Source organism: Grampus griseus (genome assembly GCF_964374135.1).
Source record: "Grampus griseus genome assembly, chromosome: 7".
Taxonomy (NCBI): Eukaryota; Metazoa; Chordata; class Mammalia; order Artiodactyla; family Delphinidae; genus Grampus; species Grampus griseus.
The window spans coordinates 69,465,292-69,486,957 of record NC_139001.1 but is presented as its reverse complement, the minus strand read 5'-3'; the positions used below and the strand labels follow the sequence as shown (position 1 = coordinate 69,486,957).

General features: G+C 37.3%; 1 protein-coding gene across 9 annotated transcripts in view; it reads left to right on the top strand.

Moving 5' to 3' along the window:
* SLC4A10 (solute carrier family 4 member 10) overlaps positions 1-21,666 on the top strand; it is a gene marked incomplete at both ends in the record, with an annotated part of 310,037 nt that overhangs the window by 287,585 nt on the left and 786 nt on the right. For 8 of the 9 annotated variants that reach the window (XM_082658203.1, XM_082658200.1, XM_082658202.1 and 5 more), the window contains 4 exons: positions 4,613-4,786; positions 5,567-5,689; positions 13,719-13,786; positions 16,305-16,421. In XM_082658203.1, coding sequence (XP_082514329.1) covers positions 4,613-4,786; positions 5,567-5,689; positions 13,719-13,786; positions 16,305-16,421 — 482 coding nt within the window. Of the gene's footprint in view, positions 1-4,612; positions 4,787-5,566; positions 5,690-13,718; positions 13,787-16,304; positions 16,430-16,614; positions 16,761-21,666 lie in introns of those variants that run through there. The other variant, XM_082658195.1, reaches the window with a different exon arrangement.

Genomic DNA, 21,666 nt, shown 5'->3' with positions numbered 1-21,666 from the left:
ATTTTTTCCTTTTATGTTTGTTTTCCTGTTGTTATTACAATTGTCTTTATAGAATTATTTTGTAAATTAATAAGGAAAACCTTATTAATTGTTTAAGTATTGGTTAAATAAATATAGTTTTTGTATTAATTTCCCATTGCTACATTACAAATTGCTATAAAACTTAGTGGCTTAAAACAGTAAACATTTATTATCTCACGGTTTCTGTGGGTCATGAATTTGGGAACTTACTAGCTGGGTGATTCTGGCTCAAGATGTCTCACGTGGTTGCTATCAAGATGTGGACAAGAGCTGCAGTCATTTGAAGGCTTGAATAGGACTAGAAGGTGTATGTCCAAGATGGCTTATCATATAGCTGAGGGCAAGAGACATTAGTTCCTCTCTGGCTATTGGTAGGAGGCCTCTCCATCAGACACTTAAATGTCCTCACACTAGAGAAGCTAACTTCCATCCCAGTGAACAATACAAGAGAGAGAATGAGGGCAAAGTCACTGTGCCTATTGACAATCTCCAAAGTTACGCACGGTCACTTCCACTTTTTTTCTATTTGTTAGAAGCAAGTCATTGTGTCCAGTTCGCACGCACAGGGAGGGAAATTAGAGTCCATCTCTTGAAGAGAATAATACCAAAGAATCTGTGGACACATTTCAAAAGTACCACAAGATTATTCTAAATTTTTACGGAGGCTGTTGACAAATTATTCCTGCTTATGTTACTGTAGTGGGTTGAATAGTGCCTCTTTCCACCATTCATATCCACCTGGAATCTCACAATGTGACCTTATTTGGAAATAGAGTCTTTGCAGATGTAATTAGTTATGGATTTCAAAATGAGCTCACCCTGGATTTAGGGTGAACCCTAAATCCAATGACTGGGGTCCTTATAAGAAGAGGAGAGGAGAGGACACAAAGAGACATAGGGAAGAAAGCCACATAAAGGTGGAGGCAGAGATTGGAATTTTGCCACTACAAGCCAAGGTACATCAGGAACCAACAGAAGCTGGAAGAGGCAAGGAAATTTTCTTCCCTACTGCCTTCAGAGGGAGCATGGCCCACCAACACTCTGATTTTGGAATTCTGGCCTCCACACTGTGAGAAAATAAATTTCTATTGTTTAAGCCACCAAGTTGTAATTTGTCACAGCAGCACTAGGGAACTAACACAGGTTTCGACTTAAATTTGCCTTTGAATCATCTTGTTTTATAACAACATTATTGTTCCAAAACACTTAAATTTTCTTGAAAAAGAGACTACTTTTGAGGATTATTTATTGTAACGTATAGTTTGTTTTTGTTGGCTAAAAGTCAATATAAAGTACCACGTTTTCTTTGACAAGCCAGACTCACTGCCATTCAGAGACCTACAGAGGAACAGTCATCTGAATAAGTGCTATGAATTTGTCAAATTAACACTTTTTAAGTGGAGCACAGGGTGCTGGATGGTGAACTGCGGTTCAACAACAGACCACAAGAGAAACTGAAATAGAGAAGTTTATCACTCACAGGTCTACACAGGAAGTACCTGGCCTTGAGGGGCCGCATGGGGAGGTCCAGACAAAGTGAAGACAGAGAGAGGGAGACAGGACTTGGGACACATGCTTTTATTAGGGTCAGTGGGTGGAGTGCTTTGGGGTTGCTGGGCTAAGGCCGAATTGGACTCTTCAAATCGAAAGAGCAGGGTTTTGGTAAGCTTTGTGGGAGTCTTATCTAAGGGGTGTATAAGGAGAAGGCAGTGGGGGGCAGGGGTGGTTGCTGATCACAAGGGCCGTTGGAGAAGCTACGTCAGGAACTTATATCTATTTGCGACTCTACAGGCAGCTAAGACGTACACTTGCATGAGGGGTTAGGGTAGTTTAAGGTCACCTCAGGCTGCTTGATCAAACAAAATGGATGATAAGGCAGCAACACTATGGAATAGCTTAGCTAAACTCTCAACACTGAGGGACAGGCAGCACAGGAACTCTTTTCCTGAATAAACAACTAACCAGCTTCTGCCTTTGGGAGAAGGAAAACCACTTTAGCCTTAGGATACTACTGAATGTCAGAACCGAGGCAAAACTTTAATATGAAGTTACTGTAAGATCACTGAACACCCAAAGTACATAGCATGACTCTGTTCAGCCTGCCACTGGGTAAAATTAACTTGGGAGAAGGAGATGGTTGAGAAGTGTTATGCATTTAATTTTACTCAAACTACATTTAATTTGCTCAGCTGTAACTTCATGTATGAAAAATATATTTTAAAAGAACTGGTTTGGTAAGGCAGATAGGGAAGAGTATTGAAAAGGTTTTGTTTATTTGTTTTGCTGGGTTTTTTTAGGTGTTTTTTGCCTTTGGCAGAGGTTCCATGAGTACTAATTTCAACCGTAAGTGAAAAGTATTTATTCTTATGCCTCGGGCTCACATCAATACAGCAGCAGAAGTTTAAGAAACAAAGTAAAATCATTTTAATAGGCTGCAACAGGTTTTTCCCCCTAATTCCACTCACATGATTTTATACCCGTGAGGTTTGGAACTAAACAAGAATGTCAAATTTTGGAATTATTTGGGGTGTGAATCTTTCAAATGAAAATTGAGGAAAACATTATCAAAGGCCCATGAGAAAAGTACAATGAGTTCTAAATAGCACCAATGAAACAGCAAATAGGGTTTCACACTGAGAAACAGAGTTAGTGAAAATTTAAGTGAGCCCCAAACTCAGGGAGTTGAAATTCCTATTTGGTATTTTGTGGTTCACTGGATGGGGAAACGGGATACTGATATTAGGACAAGATCAAAGGCAAATGCAAAACTCAGAATACGTTTAGCATGATTATCATTACTTGAGTAATAATAATTAAAAATGTGCCGAATATCAACCGTTCAGGAAGCATGTCAATTTGTTACCCTGTTTGTTGGAGGGCTCTATGTGTTACCTGTTCAGTAATATTAAGAAACTTATCTAGGCTTCTCACTGTGCAACATGGCAGAAAAAACAGATTCGTGTTCTCATGAATGCTGTTTCTGTACTCTGATATATAACCACATTTATATTCACTCCAGCACTTCAGGAATCCAAAGTAAAGCAAATGTGCCATTTAAGCAATAACAAGTGAAGCACTCACACACTGAAGTACATTTATGCAATAAAATAACTTCACAAATGGAGAAATGGTGGCTGGGAAAAATTAGTTCTATAGAAATTGAAACATTCGGTTATAACCCCAAGGATTTTACTTTATTTCTTCCCTATTGCCACCTCCACCGCGCAGAGTTTTATTTATTTAATGACATGTAATTTTAAGACATATTTAGGTGGTAGAAATAAAAAGACCCAGTGAAATATTTGTGAACAATATAGAAATGGATAAACCAGAAACAAATTCAGCACTTAGTACTCTGCATAGAAGGTTTTCAACAAATTTTTTGGAATGTATAAATGAATATGAATGAATAAATGAACAGTGGATGGGCTAAACTATGTATGATTCTGGTTTAGAAGCCTGAGGGAAGGTCATGCTGCACACAAAAGGAAAGATGGGTTTATGTTGAATTTGGGATATTAGGAGGCTTTGGTAAAACATGATTTTTTTTTTAACATCTTTATTGGACAAACATGATGTTTTGCCACTAACACTTACTTGACTTCATGGGCATTTGTTCCTTGGCATATTAGAGTAATTTTGGAATATTTGATGAGAATTGCTTACAATTTTCTTATATAAAGTAGCTAAGGACTAAATCTGATATTACTCTTAAAATGCATAGGAGATATTCCTGTAGAAATGGTATGATATAGAACTGACTGATTGAAACTGTCATTTTCTGAATCATCGCTTCTTGTTGGAAATATTGAAAACTGCAAAATTTGGCCTGAGAAAATTAAACAAAATGATCCACATAAAATAAAGCTAACATGTGGTACAGTTTGTTGATAAGTAAAATGTGATTGAAGATCAAATTTGATCAAGAAATTAAACGGAGTTAAAATTTGCTCTGAAAAATACTTTATTAACAATAATTCATCTAGGTTAAATCTTTATGGCCAAGATGTTTGTATTTTTACAACACCACCGAAACAGCACCGAAACCTTGTTGGGGATCAAAGTGGCAAGGCCAAAACAGCAGAGTCAAACTAAGGAGGTCAGGACATCCTACTCAGCAGCTGGTTGTGGGTTGAGAGCTCAAGACAGACAGAGCTGAAGTAGAGTTGAGGTCTGAAAGTCTTTAGCAAGTACGTGAAAATTGAAACAATGGGAACGGATGAGCTATTCAGGAAAGAAGAGTCCAGGAAACCCTAGTGCTTAAGGGGCAGGTAAAAGAAGAAATTGTGATGTGATGATGAAGAGGATGATGATAATGTTTTCTTTCAAGGCTATACTCTCTGAGGGAGCAACATTTAGCATTGGCTTTAATGTTATTAAACTCTTTTAAATTATAACATGTGTCCATATTCAAGAAAATGTGGGATATTATAAAACTGAAACTGTATTATTTCAGAGTGTATGCTTAACAATAGTATTGTCCTGATGTCAACTTAAGTGTGATCTACCATATATTGGACCATAGTATACATTTACTTATCCTACTTCTATTGCTGTCTGTAAAAAGCAATTTAGTCTGTTTATCTTCTAGTTCTTCGATAGAATAAAGCTCTTCTGGATGCCTGCAAAACATCAACCAGATTTTATATATCTAAGGCATGTACCACTTCGAAAAGTCCATCTCTTCACAGTTATTCAGATGAGTTGCCTTGGCCTTTTGTGGATAATAAAAGTTTCAAGAGCTGCTATTGTCTTTCCCATGATGGTATGAAACTTCTAACTCAACTCTTTTTCTCCTCCTCTGATTTTCTGCTCTCTTTGAAAATCCATGAACAAACTGGATCAATAGAATAATTTTGAACAATTTTTGGAAATCTTGGTATAAACTTTAGCCACTAAAACTAGTAACTAAGATTGGGTTTCAGATTATATATGAATTTCAGTGATTCATACTAGCTTCATCTCTATCATTCTGAATATTAGCAGTAGTTTGAATTAATTGAAGTTGGGTGGAAGACGTAAACTTTCAAAATTTAACTTTACAGATATACTAGCAAATTTGAAAATGTAAGGGGATTTTTGAAATTAAATTTTTTTAACATCTTTATTGGAGTATATAAAATCAAATTTTATTAACTATTTTAAACCAGTTTCAAATACTTCAAAAATAAAATGAACTTGAATTACTATAAGTAATTTAAAATATCATCAGCATAGGTAATAATGATTTAATGTTCATTTAAAATAATGTAAACTATTAACTATGTGTATTTAAGGAAACAGTCAAATATATAGTTTTTTTCATTGCTTCTTTAAATGACTTGTATAATGGGTAAAATGATAGCCATTATTCTGGAGATGTGGTAAGAAAAGGAAGTGAAGGAAGCAAAAGTACACTCAATATCTTTTATACGCACATATCTTCAGATTTCACTTTAATGTCAGCCCTAATTGAAGTTGACTTGTTTGTACCAAAAAACAAACAAATCTAAACCTTCCATTTATATTTTTTCCCTGTTTTAAACTGCTTTATTATTTACTTCAGGTGTTAGCTCTGGTATTTGTAAGAAAGTTGATGGACTTGCTGTTTACCAAACGGGAACTCAGCTGGTTGGATGATTTAATGCCTGAGAGTAAGAAAAAGAAACTAGAAGATGCTGAAAAAGAAGTAAGTCAGAGCAAAATCAGTATCTTATAAAGAAAAGAAAAAGGAACACTTGCACAGTAATAGCTCTTTGCAAAGCTAAATTTTTGTGTTTAGCTTTAGATAGTGACTACTAACAAACACAGGTGGACTATTTTGGAAGATTGATGTTTAAAATCATCAAGCTGGAACTTGAACAGAGAGAGGACAAATCTTACATGAGTAAACCAAACCCTAATGAAATATGCAAATACTTTGTCCTTCACTATCCTGATAACTGCAAAGTTTATTTTTCTGATTCCTCCCTTCAGGATTTCAGAAACTTATTGATGCTTAAATTTTTCCAAATTATAGTCATGCAATGATTGCTTTTTGGTTGAATATGTGAGAAGAAAAAAAAAAGACATTATTACTGTTGGTATTTTCCTAGGGAGCAAAGTTTTAATAAAAAGATTCTAATTCTAATTAAAAGATTAAATTAGTTATTCTTGAAATAGATGAAATACTTAAGAGGAAAACACGTTGATCTGATTTGCTTTCAAAGTGCTTTGAGTAAATGTTGTTAGAGAAACTTTGGGTATTTAATTACTTTCACAGACTGCTGATTTGTCCTATTCTGTTTCATATGTTAAAACAATTGGTTTTAAGTTTTATGACTTATTTAAATTAGTGTATAAGCCTGGGTCTATTTTGAAGGCTAGTAATCATAATATTTTTAAAGTATGTAAAAACTAAAAAGAGTAAAAATGAAAAAAATGACAAGTTCATCATTTAGCAGAATGATCGGGTCCATAGATTGTAAAATATAAGAATAAAATTTTCATGTAACTGGAAATAAATATGAAAGAAAATACTTGGTGAGACTTACGCATTATTCTTTCCATTTTTTCTTCTCCTATACAGCAGTCAGTAAATGTATTCAGTTTCCTACCTGTGGTGTATTTTCTCAAACCATAGGTATATTCCTCTTTCCTTTGGGGAATTTGTTTGCAAACATTTCAATGGTCTTAGGTTTTACTTAGCCATTAGATGAGTCCAGATTAGGCCACAGAGTCTAATGGATTACAGATAAGTCTACATAATATGTGACTGTCTGGCATTTCTTCACTTTTCCATGTTGTCCTATTACCGACAACGGATTCCACATTTAAAGATTGATCGTAATGGTGTATCTTAATTCTATATGACTATTTCAATTTTCCCAAATGTTGTAGAAGTCATACTTAGTATCATACTTCTAGCAATACTTATATAATGTTAAAAATGTCATTATAAAATTATCATGTTTCTTTATTTTTGTAAGTTTGATATATTCTTAAGTATGAGAATTTTTTAAAAATAGTGCTTTAACTATTTTTCCAAGTTGATATATTCTCATTTAAGTATGAGAGTTTTTTTTTAATAGTGCTTTAACTAAGATATTTGGATAATTTCTGTTTGTTTTTAGGGCTTTAGTAAAGGTATGCTCTCATCCTCAGGTACTGTTCAAGAAGAATATGACAGAATTTGGTGTAAGATAAATGTAAATAAATAAACACAAGAATATAGAAACACTAAAGCCTTAAAGTATCCATGCTTGACATAATTAAAATTTATTCAGGTTGAAAACAATTTCTAAGAAGGTTTAAATTCCAAGGAAGACAACTTTGAATACAAAACTCATTGACCACAAGCTTCCGCATAGTCTTTCTGATAATGAGAATGTTAAGTATTCTGATGCAGTAACTTACAAATGTAATTTTGCTTTATTTTCCTGCTTTGACTTCCTGTCAAATATCTCGACTAATTCTGTAGGAATAAGCTAGCAACACCCCCAGGCATACAATCATTCCTTTTACAGCATTCTCCTTAGGCCATATCCATACCGTGGAACATTCTTGCCCTTCTAAAACTTTGTAAAAAGAAAAATAATATGTATATATAATATATTATGCTTAATATTCTTCCCTTTTTTCATTCAAAGAAAATTTCAGATTCTTCCTTTATATGTCTGTGAAATAGGAGAGAACAAATTTGACAGTAATCATAAATGTATTAGAATCTGCCGTTTCCATTGCCCAGAACCATTCACATAGCTACATATGTATGGTACTTATATGTATGTGTGCCATATGTCCATTTTGGAATTTATTAACTTCAGATAGGCAGAGATGCTATGTAATGAGCTTCTAACCTTTTTATATTATGAACCCATTGTACGCCAATGGGGTGTTGACTGTTTTCTGATTGTTATAAAGATTTTAGAAGTAATTAAATATTACCAAAATTCCTAGAACTCAAGTTTTCTAAAAGGATTCAAAAAGAGATTAAAGATTTATTGAGGCAAAGTTACAGCTGTATCCTTCGGTTCGGCGTATGAGAAAAAGTAAGGGAAAATGCCTTGTAATACATTAATCAGGCAGGTTTACAGACCTTTAAATTCTCAAATAGATTAATATGATGATACTTTAATGTGATCCTCAGTACATGGAAAGAAACAAGTAAACAAATAATACAGTCAAGAAATAATCCATAATTGAACATTAAAATATAGTCTGACCAGTGCAAAGAAAGAAAATTCTCCATCTGAGAAGTGTAGAGAGAAAAGTTAAATTAAAGATATTAACTTTCTAACTTGGAATTAGTATTAAAAGAATATGATCAGTATAGAGAGTTGGAAGATTTAAGAAGGATTACACTAAAACTTGGATTCTGGTTGAATTTCTACTTGGTCACCCAGATCTCGGTATTCCATTTGCTTGAGGCTATGGTCTCCACCGAAGGATGTGATCTTCTTACTTGGCATCTTATACCAAGGCTCAGTCTTCCAAGAGATTGTATATTAACATGGTAAATGAACAAGTTCTTCAAAAAGTGTTGCATTTCTGCAATTACTCAAATTAATTGCATAACTTTGATTGTGATCTGGAAAGATGGTAAAGAGCAGAAATGTCTCAGCTCCCTGAGACTTGAATTTAAAATAGTCTCACCTCTTGTCCTTTTGATGATAGTTACAAGCTTGTACCTTTATCATCCAAGGTTTTACTATCAGTAGCCCACTTCTGGTCTTATGGCACTGAGAAAACATTAGTTTGACCTTAAAATTCAATAATGAGTTAAGCAGAATAAATAGCTACACAGGCCAGTCCAAGGTCGCAGAGCTTCTGTTCCAAATTTTCATGTACTTCATGCATATGCATATGCATATGCTTCAGTTTTTAGAAAGAAAGGATTATAATCAGGATAGAAATGAATATTGGAACCCTGACATTTTGCACATTGCTCTGTGTAAAGGGAAGACTGCAGAATCAAATTCTGGATGTCCAAATGTGCTCAGAGTACCAACACGCTTTCCTTCCTACTTCAGTATTCTCTAGGACATTGTACACATTTGACAAAAGAGCTGCTGTTAAAGCAGTAAGCCCCAGCAGAATGTTTGCTCCTCGGTGAGGGAGAAGGAGGTTAACGTTAGATAAATCCTGGAAATTCAACTCTGTGCAGTGATCATGATATTGACACCTCTTGGTTTGTGGGAGGTTCACTCTAACATATATGCTGTAGGGAAAAAAAGGAGGGGGGGCGAGTGGGACTTGTGATCTGTATGAAGCAGTCTCATGAGCAAGGCCAAGAAGATGGAAAAGCAATCTAAAAACAAGTGCCATTAAACAAATTAGAGAATGTGTCTTACTGCTCAGAAAGATCAGAATTGGTTGTGGATTTGGGAAGCATGGCCTAATGATTGCACAGGCAAATGTTATTTCTAATTGAATCTTAGAGCAAGGCAAGCATATTCTTCTTCCTCAAGCAGTGGTTTTCAAAGTGTAGTCCCATGACCTCTGCTGTATCAGCCAACACCTGTCAACTTGTTACAATCTGAATTCTAAACCTACTGAGTTAAAACTCTGGAGATAGGGCCAGATTCTGTGTTAACAAGACCTCCAGATGATTCTGAGCTGTGCTAAAATTTAAGGCAAGACCTCTCCTAAACCCACAGACTTTACCTCACCAGAATATAGTCTTCTAAATCCAAGAATTATTGTATTTTATAATAATTTAGATAAGTCAATTAGAGAAACTGAATCAAATATTCTGATGAAAAAACATGTTGCATCCATGAATTCTGTATAGACTACTTCTCCTCCGTATTTTTTCTTTTCAGTTTTCATTGTTAAAGTGAGTTGTCGTATGTATTGGCTCTTCTACATATTGGAAATTTTAAGGAATACCGCTTATAAATATAACATTTTATGGTTTACACATTATTATAAGTGTGTATGTATGTGTGTGTGTGTGTGTGTGTGTGTGTGTGTGTGTGTGTGTGTGATGCTTGTAGCATTATCTATTCTATTAGTAATTGGAGAAGGAAATGATCAAACACTTCTTAGGTTCTGTAGGCCCTGTTGTCTTCTTGGGTAAAAATAAAGGGGTTAAACTTGATTTCTGAAGTCCCTTCCGTTTTTTAAGATCTATGAATTCTAAAACTGCTGAATGTTATCTCTCTCTAATACGATAGACATCTTTATGAACATTGGCTCTGTGCTGCTGTTGTTTGTACTTTGAGCTATTTGAGGGCTCCTACACAGATACAGACTTTACATGAGAAATGGATACAGTAACAGATGTTACCTATTTCATTAGGTAGAGCATTTGTTAGGTATCATAATATATGAATTGTATCTTTTACACTGTCACAAACTATAATTCAGATTCATGATGTAATTTTATATATAAGATCGTATTCATCAAAACACACCACGATTTAACCCTGATTTTATTTTCCTTTTCTACTCAGCACAGGCCTTTGGCCCCAACCAGGCTAGTTGTTCATTGTCGTGCAAACATGTCCTATTTATTCCTACCTTTTATCCTTGACCCATATTGTATCTTCCCACCTAAATTTCTTCCTTTCTATTACCAAACTGATCAGATAAGACTGGCCCAGATACCACTGCCTCTGGTCCTATCCTTCTCATCCTCTGAGAGTAGAGTTTATGGCTTTCTTTTCATTGTTGTATACCCAGTACCTAGCAGATTACCTGTCTTGAAGATCATGCTTAATACGTATTTGCTGAATGGATTCATGAATAGCTCCTGGATTATTCTTTTTATTCACTGTGTGCCTAGCACATAATACATGCTCAGTAAATATTTGAGTGCTATTGAATAGATTTTTTTTTAAGCCTCTATTTTTCTGCCTTTTACTGGATATAGCATTAACTGTCCTTCACTTACGTAGTATCCGAACAATGCTTTGGCCCTCTCAATTAAAAGATGGTGTTCAAATCAGAATATGGACATTCCTCTAGTCAAATTGGCAAAACCCCTCAGGTGCTCTTGGGAAAATTTTGATCATCATCCTTTGTAAAATCTCCATGTTGTAGAGCTCAGCATATTTTTTGATGGACACTGTGTAAATGAAATGCTGAATGGAACTCATTTTAGGATACTTCAGACTTATAAAGTGAAGGATACCCAGTAAGCTTTTTTGCTTTCTCTCTCTTTTCCTGTATGATTGAGATAAACTAGGTTGTGATTGTCATGACGGCTGGTGCCTGGTTTGACTGCTCCTCCCCAGAAAGTCTCAATTTTTGGCTTCCTCACAGTGCTGCCTAGGATGCAGCCGGCCCTCTATCCCCGAGCTCTGGGGCCCACCCAGCTTCCTTCTGGCACTGAAGGCAGCGGCTGCTCTGCCACCCTTCTCTTCAGATAAGCATGGCTTGGAAATGCTATCTTTAGAGGTGATGAGTTTTTGTTTGGATAGAATTATGACTAGTATAAAGCCCACACATGCTAACAAGCCACAGAGTGCAAAATAATTATTGAAAGCAATTTGAGAGAAAAGTGGAAAATCATCTGAGGAAAAAACCAAAATTGTTCCCAAAGCTTTGGTCCAATTTTTTGCTGTTAGATTGAATCTCGAGCCTTAGTTTTCTGCTGCCAGGTAACCTAAGCACTGATGGCTTTTTTAGAATTTTACTCTTTATTAAACCTTTTCTACCTGACTTCTTGACATTTTATTCCAAGTTGGTCAGAAAAGATACTACATACCAAGCTTACCTTTCAGTGGACAACCAAGGAAAGAATTACATTTTGTTTGTATTTGGTTTTACTTAAATAGTGTTTGGGGTTGCTGAATATTTTCTCTTTATGTTCCTCCATGTGCATTAAGATAACCTTTTCTTCCTGAAAGTATACATACGTTCTGCCCATGGCCTCAATGATGTGCATATAAATTAATATGGCACATGTATTATTTCCATATAGAGAGACTAACCCATTTGCAAGGCATGCATCATTTTAGACTACAGATTAGCTCTGCTCTAATGCTTAATTTCAAACCAATGATACTGTCTACTCACCATGAATTAGTACTAATGGTATCTCCAAATAACATGGGGAATAGGCATAATACATAAGAAATAATGTACATCTGAGAGGTCTTAAAAGAAAAATTTTCCTTGAAAAGTAACAGGGAAAGAGAATAGAATGAATTCCTGTAATGCAAAGGGGTAACAGACACATGCCCATAACACCGCAGAGTATAAATATAACACTGTGTTTGGGCGGGGGGGTGTAGTTTATAAGCAGAGAAGTGGCAGATCTCATACAGTCCCCTGGCCTCTCCATTATTCACAGCATAGGCTGAGCATAGCTTTTCTGTATGCAGCATGGCTAAGGTCCCAGCAGAGGGGAGCCTGCCTTAGTCACAGGTTGGATGTGTAGGGAGAGCACTTCAAGAGTAAAAACGAGACCTGCCCACACATTACGTTATATATTCATAGGTTAGCTGAAGAGACTGTAGAAAACACTGTTTCTTTAAGTAACAAGAAATATGGCAATGGTTCTTTAGACTAGGCAGCATGCAAGTTGAGGACCCTAGGAACAGTCTTGCATGGCAGGAATAATGACATCAGCCAAAGGTCATGTGTTTCTGGAACCTGCTTTAGACCAGCCAAGCTACTGCTAAGCTACTGAAAGAGGGAAAGCAATGAGGCTCCAGGGCCTTCCCTGTTTTCCGTCTTCAGTTCCCATTTGGTCAGGAAAGTCACCTAGCTCTTCATCTCTACACAACTTAAAATTCCAGTTCTGGAACTAGAGCCAATAATTCTAACATTTTTAAATGGCCCCAAATAGTTCTCTAAACCTGAACATTCCTAATTGACCCACTTGAAAATAAATGCATTAAATAGGAGCTATAATCTGGAGATAACTCTGTTTATTTTTTGGTACATGGAAAAAGGTTAACTATAACATTATTGAAAACTAAACCAGGACATTTCAGTGCTACATAAGATTATCTTCATCCCAAAGCTATACTCTTAAAACATTATATATGAAGAAATGAATGTATGAAGCATTACCATCCTTTGGGGGAGGGTGGAATATGGTCATTGTAAGAAGAAATCTGAGGCCTAAAACAAAAGCTTACGACGAGTCTAAGTGGAAAGCACTCCTGTGTTTTGGTCCATAGAGAAAGATACCTTCTACTGTCTATTTCCAAGTCTCAAAGTACTGTCTTCGGACCAGCATAATCAGCATCACCTGGAAACTTGTTAGATGTGTTACTTGGGCCCTGCTCCAAACCGACAGACTCAGACTCTGGAGGTGCGGCCCAGTAATCTGTATTTTTAATAACCCCTCCAGGTGATTCTGATATAAACTAAAGTTTGAAAACCACTGCCCTAAATACATCTCTCATTCCTTTCTAACAGAGCATTCTGGGAATGTAATTTCAACAATGAAAACGATTACATTACCCATATGTTTGTCCTTGTAAAATTTAGATTATTTAAAAAAAAAAATCTTCTTGGAAAATAACCATGTTTTACATTGAGTGACATAAGGGAGGTTATTGTTAGCATTTAAATTACTTTGTGGTGTAAGACTCATTAATTACTTATGTTCTCGGTAGCTGATGCTTTATTGAAAAGACCTGTGCTAGCATTAATACATGCAAACAAAGTGGAAGGTTCTGAGGTTAATGAGATAGTGAACCATTAATCTCTGTTTCTTCTTTAATGTAAAGTGGAGACTCATCAGGTTCACTTTGTATATTTTACACTTATCTTTCCAGGAAGAACAAAGTATGCTGGCTATGGAAGATGAGGGCACAGTACAACTCCCATTGGAGGGGCACTATAGGTAAGATATAAATGTAAGAACACACCAATATGAGTACTGGAATGTGTTGTTATACACTCTACTGAAGAATTTCGTATGTGTGGATTACTATAGAGGCTTGTTGAGGTTATGTTAGAGTAGAAAGAACTGAAACTAGGTGTTAGATTACCCTGTCCCAGTACTAAGTTCTGCCACTAGATGCTGACTATAGCCAAGTTGCTTAAAATGAAGCGAGGCAGGGAGCTGTTGTCTGAAGTCTTCTCCTATTTTATAATGAATACGAAAGCTCTCTTTCATCTTCTGTGAAAGTAGTACCTGAAGACAGGTCAAGATTTAATTCTGGGATAAATGAGCTAGGTATTTATTGAATTCATCACATGTAAATGAACTCGGGGAAAAACAGCGTTGACCCCTTCAAAAAGACACTTCCAAAGAGATAAGCCATTTCCTGAATTGAAGGATTCAGGGATACCAGCCGTTTTAGGAAATATTTATGTCACTCTCCATAAAGAAGATTGTGCTAATCTTCTTTATGCACAAAGAGCAAAAAGAGAAAAAAAGCAGACTCCTCTAAGTTATAATAAAACTTTTGAAAGTATTGGGCAAAAAATTATGTATATGATCTCAAAGTGCTTAAGGATAATATAGGGCCATACCAGTAAAAGAGCATAGAAGACGTTTGTCTGAGGAGATTTTTCATAGAGTTAAAAAATAGGAGTGGATCTTCAGGGTCTGACTGTAAGACCATATTCCCTAGATTAAAAAAATATAATTATCATCTACCACTTAAGAGTGAGCACAAGTCTAGAAGGCATTTTTCCTTTCTTTCTCTCTCTCTTTCTTGTTTTTTTTTTTTTACAATATTTAAATTTTAAAATCCTGTTGATTGTTTAGTTGAATCAGCGTATTCCCAACTGTATTCTATGGAAATCTACCTAGTCCCTTGTGGTACCCCTCTTAAAAGGATTTTGTGGTTTAATTAGTCTGAAAAATGTTCCATACCACATTTTAATTTAGAGATTCATAATGCACATTGGCACATTAAAGACTCTAGTACTGGCATTAAAAAAAAAAGTTTAACTTTGTTGTATCCAGCATTTTCTAAACTCTTTTGCTCGCAAGAGTCTTTTTCACATAATATCATGAAAAACTTATATTCTACATGACGCTCTTTTGGAAACTAGTTGATTTCATGCTTTGAGTTACCAAGGGCTGGATGAATTAGAGGTATTAAAGAACACATGTCCAGATTGGGCAAGGAAGGCGCCTGTGAGACCTGTTTTGCTTCAGACTCTCAGTGTTCCTCTTAAAAATTGAATTTGTTGCCCTCTTGTGAATGTCCACAATGAGCGGCATGTGAGGTCAGCTTAGAATTTCTCTAGAACATGACTTTTTCCACAGCAGAGAATCTTTTTTTACGTGTGGTAAGAAGAGCGCTGATTTCTCACCCAATGAAACTTTCTTTGACTCGGCCTGTGTTTTATCTCTGTTGATATTTGGTTGCCTTTCTAGCCCTGGGAATGTTTTAGAGAGTTCTAAATGGCACCTATAATTGGTGCAGTTTTAAAATGTAAAAACTGCACGCAGCATAGTACAGGCCCTGATATTACAGACTCCCCCAGTCATTTGGAAAAACCTCTGTCAAGTACACAGGCTGCCTTCATTTATTCAATGAATATTTATTGAGTGGATACCAAGTGCCAGGCTCTGTCTAGGTCGTGGGGGAACAGCAGTGGACCAATGGGCAAGAATCCTTGTTCTCATGAAGCTGACATTCAAGTAGAGTAGAGGTGGGGGGAGACAGGAAATAAACAAATGAACAAGTCATGTAATACAGTATTTCAAATGGTGAAAAGTGCAACAAAATCTTAAAGCAAAAAAGAGGGATGAGGTTGCTATGAGACGATGGAAACAGAAATTTTAAATGGAGCAGTCAGCAAAGGCCTATCTGAGCAGGTGACATTTGAACTAAGGAAGGAAAGGGTTATACCACATAAAGGAATGTTATAGGCAGAGGGAAGAGCAAGTACAAGGCCCTGAGGGAGCAGAAAGCCTGTAGTGTCCCAGGACAGTCAGGAGGCCATTGCATTGTGGCTGGAGAGGAAGGAGCCAGGGGTGTAATAGCAGAAGGTGAAGTTAGAGGGTAAGGGTAGGGACAGGGCCTTACAGCCCATCCACTGGGCTTTTACTTTGAGTGGGTGGGAGCCACTGTCGAGTCTGAGCAGAGGGGTGAAGAGTTCTGCTGGGCTATGAATGTAGAGGCAAGAGGCCCAGCAATGAACATGCAGAACCTAAACTCTGTCATTTGAAATGGATTAGGAAAACTGTACCCCAAACCAGTTTCTATATAACTAGAATCTTTCATTTAGATTTTTATTCTTCATAATTTTTGGAGAGAGAACTATTTAATACTTAATTTTTAATTATCAAAAATACTGTACAGAGGCATAAGACTGTCCTATATTTAGTGTCTATCGCTAGATAACTGCAGTTTCTTATTTAATGTTTATTGTTTCATTTTGGGTAAACTCCTATCTAGAGATGATCCATCTGTGATCAATATTTCTGATGAAATGTCAAAGACTGCCTTGTGGAGGAACCTTCTGATTACTGCCGATAACTCAAAAGATAAGGAGTCAAGCTTTCCTTCTAAAAGGTTTGAATTCTAAAATAATGTGAATTTATAATGATCCCAGTCATTTAATGACATGAATCCGTTAAAAGAATAGCATTGGTTTCCATTGAACTTAGATCTAAAATCTTTCAGAAAATTCTTTTAAAAAGTGGATAGAAATCGCAATTATCACATTTGTTGGTATGTTTTCAACATCTCCCTTTCAAATTAAAAGCTCACTCCAAAACTATGACAGTGGGGAGAAATGGTGCTATAAATGAGTCCCAATGCAGGACATTTTTGGACATTCATTTTAGCATACTCTTTTGCAGTAGGATTTTAGTGTATTCCCTCATCACCCACTTCTCAGGACCCCCTTAGATGTCTGACCATGTTTTTCATTCTCCTGTTGTCCTTTGTAAAACCCATATGGCACATGCAATGGTAATTTTGTATTTAGATTATTTCCAGTCCCTTATTCCAACCCCCTGAAAAACCTTCCCTAACCTTTTTACCCCAAAATTTTCAGTTCCAGAAAGTTTTATCCACTTTTTCTTCTCTGTATGCAAACATTACAAACAACTCCTGCAGTTGTGGATGATAGTTTTAAATGCATGAGGTGGGAAGAGTGTGTCCTTAAATATCAAGAGTCATCGCAGGATTTCCAACTGCATTTTCCAGAATTTATAAATAAGAGTTCAAACCATCCAGTCTTCTTAGATGTTGATCTGAAGAAAATCTCTGTATTATGCCGATATTTCTTCTTATTAAAGAGTGATTGAGGGATTTGGGACGGTGTTTAATTATTAATTTCCTTTATTTTCATGACCTTAAATTAACTTTTTCTACTTAATTTTTATATTACATTTTTGTCATAAGCTCCCCTTCCTAATCACTCTAGAAGCTGATTCCCCAAAGGTAAGACCCTTTCCCTCAAACCTATTCCTTGGTTGCATTTCCTTTTGTTAAATGGTGTCTTCTAGAAACCTGGTCAGCCTATGTTCTTTGTGTGAGTTTTGGGGAGGCAAAAGGCGTGGAGAGTCTTGGGTTTAGATCCAGTGTCACATTGAGTGTTTACAGTGTTCCTATAACCACTCAGCTCTTTAAGAGGGTTTGAAACTTGAGTAAACATTTTTCCCCACATGACTTATACAAATGCATCATATATAAATCAACAAACCTCTTAGAACTGTATTTAATAATAACATCAAATTTCTATATTTGATAAAGAAAATTTATCCCTTGAATTAAGAAATTGCAAAGCTGGGAACTTCCATTTACGCACCAGCATGCTTCCAAAACTGCAAGCTTTATCTTCATGAGAACTATCTGGAAACATGGGTTAGAAAAAGAGGCGATATTAGACGAGGTTATCTCTTATTGATGGATTTTGTCACCCCAAAATGGCATGCTGCTTCAGTGTCATATCTATCTTAAACAGCATAAACAACACCAGCAGTGGATGTGCAGAGAGTCTAGGAGTCTTCACCCCATAAAGCTGGGGGATTACTTCATGTTCTCTCTCTCTTTCTCTCCTTCTCCCTCTTCTCCCCCTCTCCCTCTCTTTCTCTCCTTCGAATACCTCCACCACTTGCTCCAAAAGGAGGTTAATGTAAGTTACTCAACAGGCTCTCTCAAAGACTTTTGGTTGATATTTTCTGTCTTTTAACAAGGCTTTAAAATCTTCATGTATTTCTTTGCTTGGCTCAAGCAGAAGTAATATTTTATTCTAAAACGTGCTTTATCTTCTTTTCCCAAAGATCCCTGCCACAGTCTGATAGAGTCATCCTCACAGTAGCTCTGATTTGCTAGACGTCTTGGAAGAAAATCAGTCATGAGAAGGGCAGTTTCTCAAACCTATTGAAATATATGCTTGTGGACCCTTTCTCATTAAAAATATGGCATGTCTCTGATTTTTAAAAATGTGAACTCTAGGTTTACGAGCTCAAAATAAAATGCCAGCCATGGGAATATGTGTAGAATTTGAGACAATCAGACTTAGAGATTGCTTTTCTTCCTGTACTCTACAGATCCATAGTGAAAACTCTTTCTCTATTTTTCTTTGGTTCAAGCAACAGTTTTATGTCATGATATTTTAGGTACTCCTTAAAGTAAATAAGTCAAGTGATGCTTTTCACCAGAAAAACTCAATTGTTTAAAATATGTGTCAGATTACTTCTCACAGTAGACTAATTCTAGTGAACAATGTAGTGTGCCTAAAAGCAGATGCAATTTTAAATAGATCACCCTTTATATTTTCATATAACCACCTTTTTCTTATTCTTTGAACCTATGTTCCCACTAACATGAGATTCAAAACTATTGTGGAATGAAAGTTTACCCAGTTTTCTTTACTTTTAGGTGTGATAAAATCTAGCTTTCCACGTGAAAAATATCTCTCTGTTAGTCTTTCTTCTTCATAACAGAGGAAACTGGCAGAAAGAATGTGGTTTCCAGAAATCCTAAAACCACCAATACTAACAACAGCAATACTCTCCCCAAGCCACCGCTTTCTCTTGGTATCTGTTGAAGGCATTGAAGTGTGATGACCAGGAACTGTAAAAATGCTATACCTGCTAGCGTGTCCATTGGCAAAAAACGCCCTAAAGACCAGGTTCTCAGGGTCTCTCTCTCGAGACCTCAGCTGGTTTCCCAGCAGTCTCTGACACCCCACCCCTAGATGTTTTCATCCTATCCCCCACTATAGGCCCTAATGCCTATCAGAGAAGCCTAGATACCTTTTCTGAGTGGAATTTGGAATAGCAGTTATATTTTCTCCATTATTTCATTCGCTTTATGTTGTCCAAAAAAATTTACCCAGCTTAGGGCTTCCCTGGTGGCGCAGTGGTTGGGGATCCGCCTGCCGATGCAGGGGACACGGGTTCGTGCCCAGGTCCGGGAGGATCCCACATGCCACGGAGTGTCTGGGCCCGTGAGCCATGGCCTCTGAGCCTGTGTGTCCGGAGCCTGTGCTCCACAACGGGAGAGGCCACAGCAGTGAGAGGCCTGCGTACCGCAAAGAAAAAAATAAAAAATTTACCCAGCTTAACTGAAAGAAGGATCTAAGAACTGACTACAGGCTTTACCACATCTGCAGGATGTCTAATTTGATCCTAGTTCAACAGCACTATACATGCATGGGACAAGCTCCTCCACAGCTTATTTAAATGAATTGACAGAAATAGGTCACATTAAAAACCACATCGCATCAGAATAGGTGAGCAACTGCTGTGATACGCTGACACCCAAGACCAGCATTTCTTGGGCAGGTACCTGGCAGCACTTGGCTTTGCCTTGGTGGCAGAGGCTAGGGTCTAGGGACACTGCCCCTGCTCTCCTGTCCCCACACCCCCGCCCCCTCCCATGCTGGATGCTTCTTTGCTCTAATTTCCTAGGCCTCAGCCCTCTCATGACTGCTTGGTAAATGTTGTGTATATCAACTACTATGGTGTCATTGACAAATAACAGTTTCATAGAGTGCCTGGCAGCATGAAGGTAGTGGGTCACATTTTGCCCTCTCTTGAAATATTACTTCCTTATGTTTTGTCTCATCCATCTTGTGTCCCTTGGTCCTTACAACGTACCTGGTGTATAATAGATATGCAATAGATATGCAATATCTATATGTATAATAGATATATGCAATAGATATGCAATATTTGTTTATTGTAGTAGCATGTAATAGATATGATATACATTTAAGAAATATATATTGATATAATATATTGATTACAATGGAAGTTTAGAATTGATTGACATCCTGAAAATGAATGTAACAGGGAATAAAGAGAGTAATAGCCATGCACTGAGAAGATTCAAGTCAGTAATTTTTTTCATAGACGTCTTGAGCTGGTTATAAAATTTCTGCTTCACTGCTGCAATCTGATCTGATACCAGAACCACTGGTTTTAAAGAGGGGGGGAAAAAAGCCCAATCATTTAATTGGTTATTGTTTTGGAACTAAACAACCAGTATGACCAAAGTAGGACATCAGGAGGAAGCATGTCTGTGAATGATACTGACTTTCTGAATCGCTTTTTTTTTTCTCTGCCTGGTGGCTAATAGTGTCACTGGGAATTTGCTCACTTATGGAAAGGTTATGGAGCACTGTGCACACAGGAAGTGTGCATGTGTAGAGACCAGTATGTCTCCGTCCCCACAGTCTCCTACAGATAGAATGTGCTTTTCTATCTTTCAAAAGTTAGAGCTCATTGGAATTGAGACTACCAGCCTCAGAAATCTGACATTCAAGCTACAAGAAAATTTAGAGGCCATTTAGTCCAAAACTAATGTACAGATGAGGAAACCAAGCCCCAGAGAAATTAAACAACTAGTCCAGGGTCACACAGCTCCTTCTTAGCTTCCTGAAGCTGAATGTCATCTTCCGACTCCAAGCCCAGGGCTTCCTCCACCTGCCGCTGCTGCCTTTTCTCATTGGCTTTGTTTGGCAGAAGACACGGGGAGCCAGGTAGCACCCAGGGAAAAAATTTGGAAAGTAGCGTAGCAGACACTTGTCATCTGAAAGGAACTTAAAGTAGAAGAAAGTGAGTCATGCAGATAGAGGAGTTAAAAATACAGTTAAGCCTCTCAACACATCATGTGCACACTGTCATCTCTTCTCATGGAAGGAGAACAGAAAAGAGGAAAAGTCGCTTTGCTCTGACCTGTAAGTACTGTGTGCTGAGACGTGTGGCAGGCACAAACCCGGGTGCCGTCGACACCCGCTCACACCAGCTCTCAGTGCTGGCGGCGCGCCAGAGATGGCAGAAGCTGCGGCGCTTCTTACCTGATGGCGCCGGGTGGTGGTGACAACTGAGAAGGGCTGTTTCTAGCTTGAATCGGAGGAAAAACAATTTAAAAAACACACTCTTAGAATGTGTCTAAGTTATTGACCACTACGAAAGCTGCACAGGAGGTCCTGTAGGAAAAAGGGGGCTTTAACTGTCCCTTTCCTATTTGGAGAAGAGTTACATAAAACCAAGGGTTTCCCCACCATCAACTATTTCATAGTTATATTAAGAGCCAAAGTTAACAGTAAAAAGGTGTGGGTTCTTGCAGCTCAGGGCCCCAGCGGCCGGGTGTGGGTCGCCCTCGAGTCGGCAGCAGCAGGGGCCCGGGAGGGGCCTCAGCGTTCGTCTTGACCCGCCAGACGTGGCCGGGAGGGAGCAGAGCTGCCCCTCGGGAGCATGCATGTACTCTTGGTGTGAGCTTCACGCGTGTCAGCGCATTATTTGAATTTCGCGTGAAAATTGTCAACTTGAGAGTAGGAAAAGTGAACATCGGAAAA